The 14,091-nt window shown below is 38.1% G+C and overlaps 1 protein-coding gene across 1 annotated transcript in view; it reads right to left on the bottom strand.

Moving 5' to 3' along the window:
- DOCK5 (dedicator of cytokinesis 5) overlaps positions 1-14,091 on the bottom strand; it is a 458,078-nt gene that overhangs the window by 326,793 nt on the left and 117,194 nt on the right. Inside the window, exon 19 of the mRNA XM_053718116.1 lies at positions 4,776-4,873. Within this exon, the coding sequence (XP_053574091.1) occupies positions 4,776-4,873 (98 nt within the window). The remainder of the gene's footprint in view (positions 1-4,775; positions 4,874-14,091) is intronic.

Genomic DNA, 14,091 nt, shown 5'->3' with positions numbered 1-14,091 from the left:
AAGCCTTCCGGAGTCTGTTTCTTAGCCACAGGACCCTCTCACATGAAGCTGCATGCACTGCCTTTGGAATTAACTGCGCAACTGAGGCGCGAAAATGAGGCCTCCTCCCTCTGCATACCAGAGTGAAGGGGCCTTCCTGACTAGATTAGGTGTCTAAACCAATGCCAGGTACAATTATAACGTTCCCAAAAGTGTTTTTAAGTTCATAAAACACTCCAAATGCCATAAAAATATGATATAAGTCAATCGATTTAGCCCCCAAGCAGTGTCAACCAGTATAGAGCCCAATATGTAAGCCTTTAATCTGTTACTCAGTCTAAGAAAATGGCTTACCGGTCCCCTGAGGGAAAAAACTGACAGTCTTCTAGCATTACCATGTGTTGTTAGAAAAGAGACTGGTCATACCTGAAGCAGATAAGTCTGCAAACTGTTACCCCCAACTGAAGTTCTCTGGTTTCAACAGTCCTGCGTGGTAACAGCAATGGATTCTAGTTACTGGTGCTAAAATCATACTCCTCTTTAACAGAAATCTTCATCACTTTCTGTTGTAGAGTAAATAGTACAAACCGGCACTATTTTAAAATAACAAACTCTTGATAGAAGAAATAAAACTACAACTAACACCACATACTCTTTACCATCCCCGTGGAGATGCTACTTGTTCAGAGCAGGCAAAGAGAATGACTGGGGGGCGGAGCCAGAGGAGGGGCTATATGGACAGCTTTTGCTGTGTGCCTCTTTGCCATTTCCTGTTAGGGAAGAGAATATTCCCACAAGTAAGGATGAAGCCGTGGACCGGACACACCAATGTAGGAGAAACGGATGATACTCTTCAGCCAAAAAGAAAGAGAGGTAGCCGTAGCTTTCTGACCCCTACGTTTCCCAGAAAACACAACAAACAGGGAAGACGATTGACGAAAATCCTTAGTTGCCTGTAAGTAAAACTTCAAAGCACGGACCACGTCCAAATTATGTAACAGCCGCTCCTTCTTAGAAGAAGGATTAGGACACAAGGAAGGAACAACAATTTCCTGATTAATATTTTTATTTGAAACAACCTTAGGAAGAAAACCGGGTTTGGTTCGTAACACCACCTTATCCGAATGGAAAATAAGATAAGGAGAATCACATTGTAATGCCGAGAGCTCAGATACTCTTCGAGCAGAAGAAATAGCAACCAAAAATAAAACTTTCCAAGATAATAACTTAATATCAATGGAATGCATAAGTTCAAAGGGAACCCCCTGAAGAACTTTAAGTACTAAATTCAAACTCCAAGGAGGAGCAATTGGTCTGAAGACAGGCCTCATTCTAGTCAGAGCCTGACAAAAAGATTGAACATCTGGAACATCAGCCAGACGCTTGTGTAACAATATAGACAAAGCAGAAATCTGTCCTTTCAAGGAACTTGCTGACAACCCTTTCTCCAAACCTTCTTGGAGAAAAGACAAAATCCTGGGAATCCTAACCCTACTCCAAGAGTAGCCCTTGGATTCACACCAATAAAGATATTTACGCCAAATCTTATGGTAAATGTTCCTAGTAACAGGCTTACGTGCCTGAATCAAGGTATCTATGACCGAATCAGAAAACCCTTGCTTAGATAAAATTAAGCGTTCAATCTCCAAGCAGTTAGCTGCAGAGAAACTAGATTCGGATGATGGAAGGGTCCCTGAATGAGGTCTTTCCTCAATGGAAGATTCCATAGTGGCAGAGATGACATGTCCACCAGATCGGCATACCAAGTCCTGCGAGGCCACGCAGGAGCGATGAGGATCACCGATACCCTCTCCTTTTTGACTCGAGCAATCACCCGGGGAAGGAGAGCAAATGGAGGAAACACATAAGCTAGGCTGAAAGACCAAGGCATCTATCAGCTCGGCCTGGGGATCCCTGGACCTGGACCCATATCTCGGAAGCTTGGCATTCTGACGAGAGGCCATAAGATCCAACTCCGGCCTGCCCCATCTGAGAATCAGGTTGGCAAAAACCTCCGGATGGAGTTCCCATTCTCCCGGATGAAATATCTGTCTGCTCAAAAAATCCGCTTCCCAGTTTTCCACACGTGGAATGTGGATCGCCGACAGATAACAAGAGTGAGACTCTGCCCACCGTATTATCTTGGCTACTTCTGTCATCGCTAAGGAACTCCTTGTTCCTCCCTGATGATTGATGTAAGCTACAGTTGTAATGTTGTCCGACTTAAATCTGATGAATTTGGCCAAAACCAACTGAGGCCAAGCCTGAAGCGTATTGAATATTGCTCTCAACTCTAGGATATTGATGGGAAGTAGGGACTCCGCTCAAGTCCATACACCCTGAGCCCTCCGGGAGTTCCAGACTGCTCCCCATCCTATCAGGCTGGCGTCCGTTGTCACTATCACCCATGAGGGTCCGTGGAAGCATGTCCCCTGGGATAGATGATCCAGCAACAACCACCATAGAAGAGAGTCCCTTGTCTCCTGATCTAGATTTATTTGAGGAGACAAATTTGTATAATCTCCATTCCACTGAGCATGCTTAGTTGCAGAGGTCTGAGATGAAAACGAGCAAACAGAATGATGTCCATTGCCGCTACCATCAATCCAATTGCCTCCATGCACTGAGACACTGACGGCCGAGGATTGGTCTGAAGGGTTCGGCATGTATTCAGAATCTTTAACTTTCTGACCTCCGTCAAAAAGATTTTCATGGATAGAGTCAATTAGAGTTCCCAAGAAAGAAACCCTTGCCTGAGGAACTAGTGAACTCTTTCCCAGATTCACTTTCCACCCGTGAGTCCTCAGAAAGGACAGAACAATGTCGGTATGAGACTTTGCTAGCTGATAAGACGACGCCTGGATCAGAATATCGTCCAGATAAGGCGCCACTGCAATGCCCCGTGGTCTTAGAACCGCCAGCAGAGACCCCAGAACCTTTGTGAAAATTCTGGGTGCCGTGGCCAGACCGAAAGGAAGAGCCACGAACTGAAAATGTTTGTCCAGAAAGGCAAACCTCAGGAACTTGTGATGATCTCTGTGGAACATGAAGATATGCATCCTTTAGATCCACGGTAGTCATAAATTGACCCTCCTGGATCAATGGAAGAATGGTCCGAATAGTTTCCATTGAAGGATGGAACTCTGAGAAACTTGTTTAGACTTTTGAGGTCTAAAATAGGTCGGAACGTTCCCTCTTTTTTGGGAACTACCCACAGTCCACCAACCATTCTCAGGCACAAGTCCAGATCGATCCTACAACGCCCAAGACCGCCTGCTTAGCTTGCAACCATGCGGTCGTGGCGTCACTAGCAATAGCTCCTACAGACAGTCGGAGCTTTCCGGAAGTGAATGTACGCTGCGCGGTTATTTTCCGAGCCACAGCGCGCAAAAAGAGGACCCGCCCTTCGTGGGCGTCTCCTAAGCCATCCGAGAAGGAGCACCGTAACCCTGCATAGCAGTGCATAACAGTACAAGCAAATACTTGTACGCTTGCCGTAACAGACATGTGTTTGTCGCCACTCGAAAGTCTGGCAAAGTGCCACAAAAAAACACACAGCCATGAACCGGAGTTTCCGGTAACAGATCCCAAGCGTCTGTCCCCAGTACACATTATGCAGTGACTTTAGGGAGCCCTCACAGAAACAGTCCATTACCAGACATGTGAAAATAATAAACTATAGTGTTTGTTGACATACCCCACACTCTGTTAACCAGGAAAGCCCTTCCCAGAAAGCCTATGTTTTCCCCAACAGATAAAAGTACAGCCATTTCTGAGATAGCAAGTGGCCCAGAAAAATAAAGACTGCACTTACCTCTATGCTTAGCGACAGCATGACACGTCTCACAGGATCAAGAGGTCTTCTCCCTCCTGTAGTTATGTGGACACAGAAGGGCCTTAGTTAATATCTGCTAAGAACATCATCACCAGAAGGGCAGCACTAGTATGGGAGGCGCAGTGAGGGTTAAGTCCCATCAGTTCCCATTGCTTTAAAGCCACCTGTAGCTCTACTCTAGAGGCTGACAAGGAATACGGCTACACCCTATAGTAAAATAGCACTCACTGGTACCATTTTAAAAATAAAAAACTCTTGATTGAAGAATCTAAACTAACACCTCACTTTACCTCTTCCTATCACTAACACAGACAAAGAGAATGAATGGAGTGGGAGGGAAGGAATGAGCTATATATACAGCTCTGCTGTGGTGTTCTTTGCCTCCTCCTGCTGACCAGGAGGCGAGATCCCACAAGGATGAAATCCGTGGACTCATCGTATCTTTTAAAAGAAAAGTTATTTGAAAATGATATTGTTTCTGGCCACTTTGAAATGGATGTCAAGCTCCACCCACTGATGACATCACGATCCATCCCATGGAGGTAGTAAGAATTTATATGGATAGAATGTGTGTCATGTTTTAAAAAAACTGACAAATAGGGAACGTCTGTATACATTTGGTATACTAGATACATTTCATGCACATCCTTCTAATCCAGAGTGCTGCCATTTTGGAACCTAGGTTATACTACAGGTATCTGAAGTAGAGTTGTTGTTCATGTTAAAGATAGATTTCAACATTGCAGCACCTAGAACGAGAGTGAGATAGGGAATAACTATGCTTATAAAATACTAAAAATTGTATTTAGTGTTTCCTTTTTAAGTGAGCAGCAACCAGTGTGTAACGTTGACATAGTAACCAGAAACAAACTAATCTGAAAATGGGTAAAACTGTAAAGGGGCAAAGCAGAAAACATTTAGCAAGGGGGTGGGGAACAAAACAAGAGGGACAATTACTTACTTTCATTATCTCCCCTCCATCAACTTCCATGAGTTTGCGCAGTGTCTCAGAGACAGGTCTGGAGTTTGAACGCCAATTTAACAAACCAAGCAAGTCAACTAGGGAAAGGGAAAAGAACAACATTATATACCAACAATTTTTGTTGTTTACTCCCTGTGGTCTTTTATACTCAGGACACAAATAAATTTCATACAAGCTTAAAGGGACATGAAACCCCAATTTTTTTTTTTAATTATTTAGATAGAGAACACTATCTAATTCAATTCTAATTCACTTCTATTATCAAATTCGCTTTGTTCTCATGTTATGCTTTGTTGAAGAGATACCTAGGTAGGTAGCGTGCACATGCCTGAAGCACTGCATGACAGGAAATAGTGCTGCCATCTAGTGCTCTTGCTAATGTATAACATAGTTGCAAAACTGCTGCCATATAGTGCTGTAGACACGTGCACAGTCCTGAACTTAGATCCTTGCTTTTCAACAAAGGATAACAAGAAAACTGAGAAAATTTGATAATAGACGTATATTGAAAAGATTTTTAACATTGTAAGTTCTATCTGAATCACAAAAGAAAAAAATTGGATTTGATGTCCCTTTAAAGGGATAGAAAACTAATTATTTACCTATGCTTAGTATATTTCAGTAATTGAACACTACATTGCAAAACTGATCACGGTTTACGTTGTTTTGCATTCCAAGCACACAACCCTTTGAAAAGCATCTGATCTAATTTGTTGTGGCCCATTTGCACAGCTATAAAGGAGCTCCTGAATTTTTCAAACAATCCCTATGTAGAATGTTTTAGAGTTAGTGCAATCTGAAGCGTGCCCTTGTTTCTCTGAATGAAGGGAGAAAAAAATAATTTTTTATATGGAAGTCAAAAACAAAACTTAGACAGCGTTTACAAGTGACGAAAAGCACAGAGTACTTCTACTGACAAATTCACCTCTTTACCTTTGTGTCGTTAGTTGAAATTTAGCTCATTTCTGTGAGGAAGGAGGTAAGCTTAAATATATCGGAATCATGAAAGCTTAATTTCTGCCATACCACTTCAAATGACAGAAAAAAGATCAGATAAAAAAAAATAATGATGAACACACACTATACACATTTTTAGTATCCATATTTAAAGATTTTGGGCCAGATTACAAGTGGAGCGGAATGTAAGTAATTGCGCTAGATGTAAGCTTTTTGCGCGCGTTGGATATCGCTCGTATTACAAGTTGCGTGCAAAAAGCAGAACTTCTAATATCGCTATTGCGTTAACCTATTACCCCATAGAAGTCAATGGAGTAGAAAAAACGGGGGGAAAACCCCTACTCTTAAGTGCACTAACCCAATATGACAATATGAATATGTTCTATTTATTCATAAATACATATTTCTACATATTCGTTCTCAGGTTGAGCGCTTCTCTCTTTTTATTTATGCAAACTATGACACTTGGGAAAGTCTCCCTAAGTGTGATGCGGGAATCCAGACGTGGACCTGTTGCTCAGTGTGCCTAGAGAAATATGGCTGCACCTCACTGACGAGGCCCACAATAGGCCGAAACGTACATCTGGGGTTTTGCTGTTTCTCTCGTTCAGAGAGGGTTTGCCTGGTATTTCGGGGCTGGATTGTACTGTAAAGTCAGGATCAGACTGATATGTTTCAGGAAAGTTCTTCTCTGTAAAAAAGGCACATGTTGAGCAAAAAGAGGCTGCTTCTTGGGTGGTAACTAGCCATAAAACAAGCTATTATGCTATTGTTCGTTCTCAGGTTGAGTGCTTCTCTCTTTTTATTTATACAAATTATGACACTTGGGGAAGTCTCCCTAAGTGTGATGCGGGAATCCAGACGTGGACCCGTTGCTCAGTGTGCCTAGAGGGATATGGCTGCACCTCACTGACGAGGCCCACAATAGGCGAAACGTACTTCTGGGGTTTTGCTGTTTCTCTCATTCAGAGAGGGATTGCCTGGTATTTCGGGGCTGGACTGTACTGTGAAGTCAGGATCAGACTGATATGCTTCAGGAAAGTTCTTCTCTGTGAAAGGCACATGTTGACAAAAAGAGGCTGCTTCTTAGGTGGTAACAAGCCATAGAACAAGCTATTATGCTATTGTTCGTTCTCAGGTTGAGCGCTTCTCTCTTTTTATTTATATTTCTACATATATCCAATGGTATTTTGGTACAATATATATCTATACCTACAGTATATATAAATATATACATATATAGATATATATATACAGATATGTATAGGAATTTCTATTTAAAAATTCATAAAGCATATTCTTCTATGTAACATTGGAATGTCAAATATTTACAGCGCAAACACAGTTAAACACTTTGTTAAACATGAATATTGCATAAATATGATTTTACTTGTTTTCATCTACTTAAAGGGACAGTCAAGTCCAAAAAAAAAACTTTCATGATTCAGATGGGGCATGTTATTTTAAACAATTTTCCAATTTACTTTTATCACTAATTTTGCTTTGTTCGCTTGGTATTCTTAGTTAAAAGCTAAACCTAGGAGGTTCATATGCTAATTTCTTGGACATTGAAGGCCGCCCTCTAAATACATTTTGACAATTTTTCACCACTAGAGGGCGTTAGTCCATGTGTTTCATATAGATAATATTGAGCTCATGCATGTGAGTGAGTGAGCACTGATTGGCTAAAATGCAAGTCTGTCAAAAGAACTGAAATAAGGGGGCAGTCTGCAGAAGTTTAGATACAAGGTAATCACAGAGGTAAAACGTGTATTATTATAACTGTGTTGGTTATGCAAAACTGGGGAATGGGTAATTAAGGAATTATCTATCTTTTAAAACTACAAAAAATCTGGTGTTGACTGTCCCTTTAACTGCAAAGGTCTCCATGCATATATATATATATACACACATTTACACATATATATATATATATATATATATATATATATATATATATATATATATATATATATATATACACATACAGTATATATATATATATATATTATATACACACACACACATATATATATATATACACATTTACACATATATACACATACATACATATATATATATATATATATATACACACATACAGTGTATATATATATATATATTATATATATATATATATATATATATATATATACACACACACACATATATATATACATATTTAGACATGTATATGTATGTATCTCTAGGTTAAAGCCCTTTGCTTGCCTTTTTTTTTCTTCTAACACTTGAGACCTTTTTGTGCAATATTTTTTTTGTAATAATTTTTATTAGATGGTGTTATTATGAGTGTAACTGTACTTTGCAATGCATTTTTAATGTGTTTTGTGACATTTTTATATCGCAAAACAGTTAGCCAGAGCTCTAAGGAAGCGCTATCCTGACGAGCGTTACCTTCAATTGCGCACAAGAGATCGCATTTACTTTAACTTGTAATATGAGCGATACACCCCTTTTTGCTTGCTTGTAACTGTTAGTACACCACTCGTAACCTGGCCCATTATGGTGAATTTCAAAGGACATGAAAATCAAAAGTAAACTTTTCACTATTAGAAACTTTTCAATTTACTTTCATTAAAGGGACAGTCTACCACTGAATTTGTATTGTTTAAAAAGATAGATAATTCCTTTATTACCCATTACTCAGTTTTGTATAAGCAACACAGTTATATTAATGCACTTTTTACCTCTGTGATTACCTTGTATTTAAGCCTCTGCAGACTGCCCCTTTATTTCAGTTCTTTTGACAAACTAGCATTTTAGCCAATTAGTGCTGACTCCAAGGTAACTCCACACGAGTGAGCACAATGTTATATATATGGCACACATGAAATAGTCTAGCTGTAAAAAACTATCAAAATGCACTGAGATAAGAGGCGGCCTTCAAGGACTTCGAAATTAGCATATGAGCCTACTTAGGTTTAACTTTCAACAAAGCATACCAAAAGAACAAAGCAAATTTGATTATAAAAGTAAATTGGAAAGCTGTTAAAAATTGCATGCCCTATCTGAATCGTAAAAGGTTAATTTTTACTAGACTGTTCCTTTAAGTATCCTTTCTTGAAAGGAATCCATAGCAGCAGAAATTCACTAGAGGGAGCTTGTTAGTGATTCGTAACTACACACATATGCATCCTTACATTGGCTCATCAGTTGTGTTCAGCTACCTCCCAGTAGTGCATATAACCACCTATTTACATGCAAGCAATAGTGCAATAATAAAATGCTCTAAAATATCAGGAAAAGTATTTTTTATCATGTATGTCATTTTAATTCCTTTCATTTATCATTATCATCACATCAGGTGAGCCAATGACAAGAGGCATATATGTGCAGCCAACAATCAACAGCTAGCTCTCAGTAGTGCATTGCTGCTCCTGGTAATACAAAGGTATGCTTTTCAATAAAAAAATAAAATAGTTTAAAATTGCATGCTCTATCTAAATCATAAAAGTTACAATTTTGAGTTTACTATCCCTTTAAGTGTTTAATATGTACCAGAGTCTTTTCTCGCCTACATTTCACTTTAAAGGGACAGTCTTCTCCTTAATTGTTATAGTTTAAAAAGATAGATAATCCCTTTAATACCCATTCCCCAGTTTTGCATAACCAAATTGGCTGTATTTAAAAAACCATTATAAAGTAAACTGAGTTTCCCTCTAGTTAAGGCTTCCTGATTTTTCTTACAGTCCTTCTGTTCTGCCCAAAACAATAGCAATTTTTACCTGTAACTTTTTATTTTTTGGCTGTGTATAAGCTTGAAGGGACTAATATTCAATCAACTTATTGACATATTTGTTTGAGGGCCTTATCAGTAAACTGACAGTTTTCTTGATTTATTTTATTGTTTAAAAAGATAGATTTTACTACCCATTTACTACCCATTCTCCTGCTTTGCACTCGCAACCAACATGGTTAAATTAAAGGGACATTATACACTCATTTTTCTTTGCATAAATGTTTTGTAGATGATGTATTTATATAGCCCATAAAGTTTTTTTGTTTTTTTTAAATGTATAGTTTTGCTTATTTTTAAATAACATTGCACTGATTTTCATACTCCTAACCAAGCCCCAAAGTTTTATGAGAATACCGACGTATACCTACTCCGACTTGCTTCTGTTTGTGTAAAGGGTCTTTTCATAGGCAAAAGAAGGGGGGGGGGTCTTATTTCCCACTTGCAGTGGGCTTTCCAGCTGCCTTTTCAACAGAGCTAAACTGAGAGCTTCTAAGTAAGTTTTTAAACAGTTTTATACTGGATTTTTATATCAGTATCTTTGCATCTTTATTCTTTATATTGGTGTATACTGTCCCTTTAATATACTTTATAACCTCCCATGAAGTCAGCACTGATTGGCTAAAATGCAAGTTTGTAAAAAGAACTAAGATAAGGGGGCAGTCTGCAGAGGCTTAGATACAAGGTAATTACAGAGCAACAAAAACATTATTTGTAGCTTTGCTATACAATGTTGCAGAACACTGCTGCTATGGTGTACTAAAAACACATGTACACTCAAACTCTTAGGAGCCTACCTAGTTTAACTCTTCAATAAAAGATACCAAGAGAACAGAACAAATTTGATAACAGAAGTAAATTGGATAGTTGTTTCAAAATTGCATGCGCTATCCAAATCATGAAAATTTAATTTTGAATTTACTGTACCTTTAAAAATGTAATCTTTTGTATGTCTCTGGGCATGCACAACACCCTTAAAGGGACATTAAACATTTTGAGATGACAATATAAAATTATAAATAGTATAGAGAGAAAAACCTCTGCAATATATTTTAATTATTTATTTTGTCCCCTTTTTCTGTAATTCCTTTCTGAAATTGTGAGCTTTTCAGTTGCTGTTAGAAATGGAAGTGCAGAACACTGTTTTATTCCACACAGTCATTGGTTGCACACTCTAGTGACCTATTTATAACTATCCCTAATTGGCCACAGCAGAGAAGGTAACCTAAGTTACAACATGGCAGCTCCCATTGTTTTAGAGACACTAAAACTTTACACTTATTTTGTCAATATTTAAACAGCTAATGAAACTTAAAAAAATACATCTACATGTTATTCTCAGACTAAACTTTTCTTTAAATGAATCATTTTACCTAGCATTTATTAAGTGTTTAATGCCACTTTAAAGTGATTGTAAAGTTACCTGATATGCTTAACAGGATGTGTAAGGAGAAAGTAAAATACTGTAACTTTCATTCATCAATATCTTCTAAATCGCATATTTTTGAAAAACAAACTACTTTTATTTTTTTTATAGCCTCTGCCCACAAAGCATCGGCTTTTATTGGTTGTAATGACGAATCAGTGTTAATACAATCCTAGCATGCGCATTTTGGCGTTCATCGAGTCAGTAACAACGCCCGCGGTTGAGAATTGTTTGGTGGGGTAAAAAACGCATGCGCAAAATAAACTGTGGGCGTTGTTACTGACTTGATGGACGCCAAAGGGGGCACGCTAGGATTGGATAAACACTGAATTGTCATTATAACCAATAAAAGCCGGTGCTTTGTGGGTGGAGGAACGGCGGAGGGTATATAAAAAAAGAAAGCAGTTTGTTTTTCAAAAATATGCGATTTAGAAAATATTGATGAATGAAAGTTTTCCTATTTTGCTTTCTCCTTACACATCCTGTTAAGCATATCAAGTAACTTTATAATCACTTTAAGAAAAATAAAAAGAAAGTAAAGGAAACTCCAAAAATAAAAAACACCCCAATTTCTCCGTTTTAAAACACAGTTGTTTTTTTTAAAGTGCTTCTTGAAACCACGCTGTCATTCACATGAATATCGGGCCCCTTTTTTCCCCACATTTCTTTTTGAATATGCATGAAAATACAATGCATGTGAACACACTTGAAAATATGCAGCATGTCTTTCTGCATAAAGCCCTAATTGCCTAGAGCAAATTAGATAACATAAAGCACATTTATATCTGTCCCTAATGACCTTAAAGGGACACTGAACTCAAATTTTTTCTTTCGCGATTCAGATAGAGCATGGAATTTTAAGCTACTTTCTAATTTACTCCTATTATCAAATGTTCTTTATTCTCTTGGTATGTTTATTTGAAAAGCAAAAATGTAAGTTTAGATGCCGGCCCATTTTTGGTGAACAACCTGGGTTGTCCTTCCTGATTGGACAGCACCAATAAACAAGTGCTGTCCATGGACTGAACCAACAATTTGCTGGCTCCTTAGCTTAGATGTCTTCTTTTTCAAATAAAGATAGCAAGAGAACGAAGAAAAACTGATAATAGGAGTAAATTAGAAAGTTGCTTTAAATTGCATGCTCTAGCTGAATCAGGAAATAAAAAATTTGGGTCCAGTGTCCCTTTAAGTAAATTAGATAAATAAAATATTCTCAACAGACTTTTCAAGCAGTTTGTCATTGGACTGCAAAAAAATACAAATTTTGGGGGGGGGGGGGATGGTGCTTATAAAACATTTATTTTTATACAGATCTTTAATGTTGAAATGCCGATATATTTTATGCATATATAAAATTATAGAAAACAAATTAACATCTCTTTTTATGTCAGCATTTCAATCTATTCTGAGATCCAAGGGCGTATTATGGCCTAGGCCAGTGCCTATGGCAGCAGATTTGGGAGGGCCAGCACATCTGCCCTATCCTCTCTCTAAAAGCAAGCACACAGTACAGTGAGCAATAAAGTGCAGGCTTTTAAGGTCGCTCTTCACAGGCAGTGCTCCTTTAAACCATTGCTTCAATTAGAGCCGCCAGCATTTTTGCAGTGGAAGCATTGTTGGTGAGAAACTTGCCCGGGGATATGCTTACAAAGTGAGGCTGGAGGAGAAGACCTTGTGCCGATATGCTGCCTCCCCTTGTCAGCTGTGGTGGGTCAGTGAGCGCAGTGCTTATTGCAGGTCTTAGTAACTAACAGACTGGATGCCTCTGTGCACTGCTTAGATCAGCTTGTGATGTCTAATCATAAACTCTCAGCGCTAATGTATGTTAGCTACTAATAGCTACCTTTCTCTGCATTCATGTGATGTCTAACCATAAACTCTCAGCGCTAATGTATGTTAGCTACTAATAGCTAGCTTTCTCTGCATTCATGTGATGTCTAATCATAAACTCTCAGTGCTAATGTATGTTAGCTACTAATAGCTACCTTTCTCTGCATTCATGTGATGTCTAACCATAAACTCTCAGCGCTAATGTATGTTAGCTACTAATAGCTAGCTTTCTCTGCATTCATGTGATGTCTAATCATAAACTCTCAGTGCTAATGTATGTTAGCTACTAATAGCTTTCTCTGCATTCATGTGATGTCTAATCATAAACTCTCAGTGCTAATGTATGTTAGCAACTAATAGCTAGCTGTCTCTGCATTCATGTGATGTCTAATCATAAACCCAGTGCTAATGTATGTTAGCTACTAATAGCTATCTTTCTCTGCATTCATGTGATGTCTAATCATAAACTCTTAGCGCTAATGTATGTTAGCTACTAATAGCTTTCTCTGTATTCATGTGATGTCTAATCATAAACTCTCAGTGCTAATGTATGTTAGCTATTAATAGCTAGCTTTCTCTGCATTCATGTGATGTCTAATCATAAACTCTCATTGCTAATGTATGTTAGTTACTAATAGCTAGCTTTCTCTGCATTCATGTGATGTCTAATCATAAACTCTCAGTGCTAATGTATGTTAGCTACTAATAGCTTTCTCTGCATTCATGTGATGTCTAATCATAAACTCTTAGTGCTAATGTATGTTAGTTACTAATAGCTAGCTTTCTCTGAATTCATGTGATGTCTAATCATAAACTCTCAGTGCTAATGTATGTTAGCTACTAACAGCTAGCTTTCTCTGCATTCATGTGATGTCTAATCATAAACTCTCAGTGCTAATGTATGTTAGCAACTAATAGCTAGCTTTCTCTGCATTCATGTGATGTCTAATCATAAACTCTCATTGCTAATGTATGTTAGCTACTAATAGCTAGCTTTCTCTGCATTCATGTGATGTCTAATCATAAACTCTCATTGCTAATGTATGTTAGCTACTAATAGCTAGCTTTCTCTGCATTCATGGGATGTCTAATCATAAACTCTCAGTGCTAATGTATGTTAGCTACTAATAGCTTTCTCTGCATTCATGTGATGTCTAATCATAAACTCTTAGTGCTAATGTATGTTAGCTACTAATAGCTAGCTTTCTCTGCATTCATGTGATGTCTAATCATAAACTTTCAGTGCTAATGTTTGTTAGCTACTAATAGCTTTCTCTGCATTCATGAACCCATGGAGTAAATAGGAAACGGACACTTAAAAAATG

The sequence above is a fragment of the Bombina bombina genome, chromosome 6 (genome assembly GCF_027579735.1).
Source record: "Bombina bombina isolate aBomBom1 chromosome 6, aBomBom1.pri, whole genome shotgun sequence".
Classification (NCBI taxonomy): Eukaryota; Metazoa; Chordata; class Amphibia; order Anura; family Bombinatoridae; genus Bombina; species Bombina bombina.
Note: the sequence above shows the minus strand (reverse complement) of the source record. Positions and strands in the feature narration are given on the sequence as shown.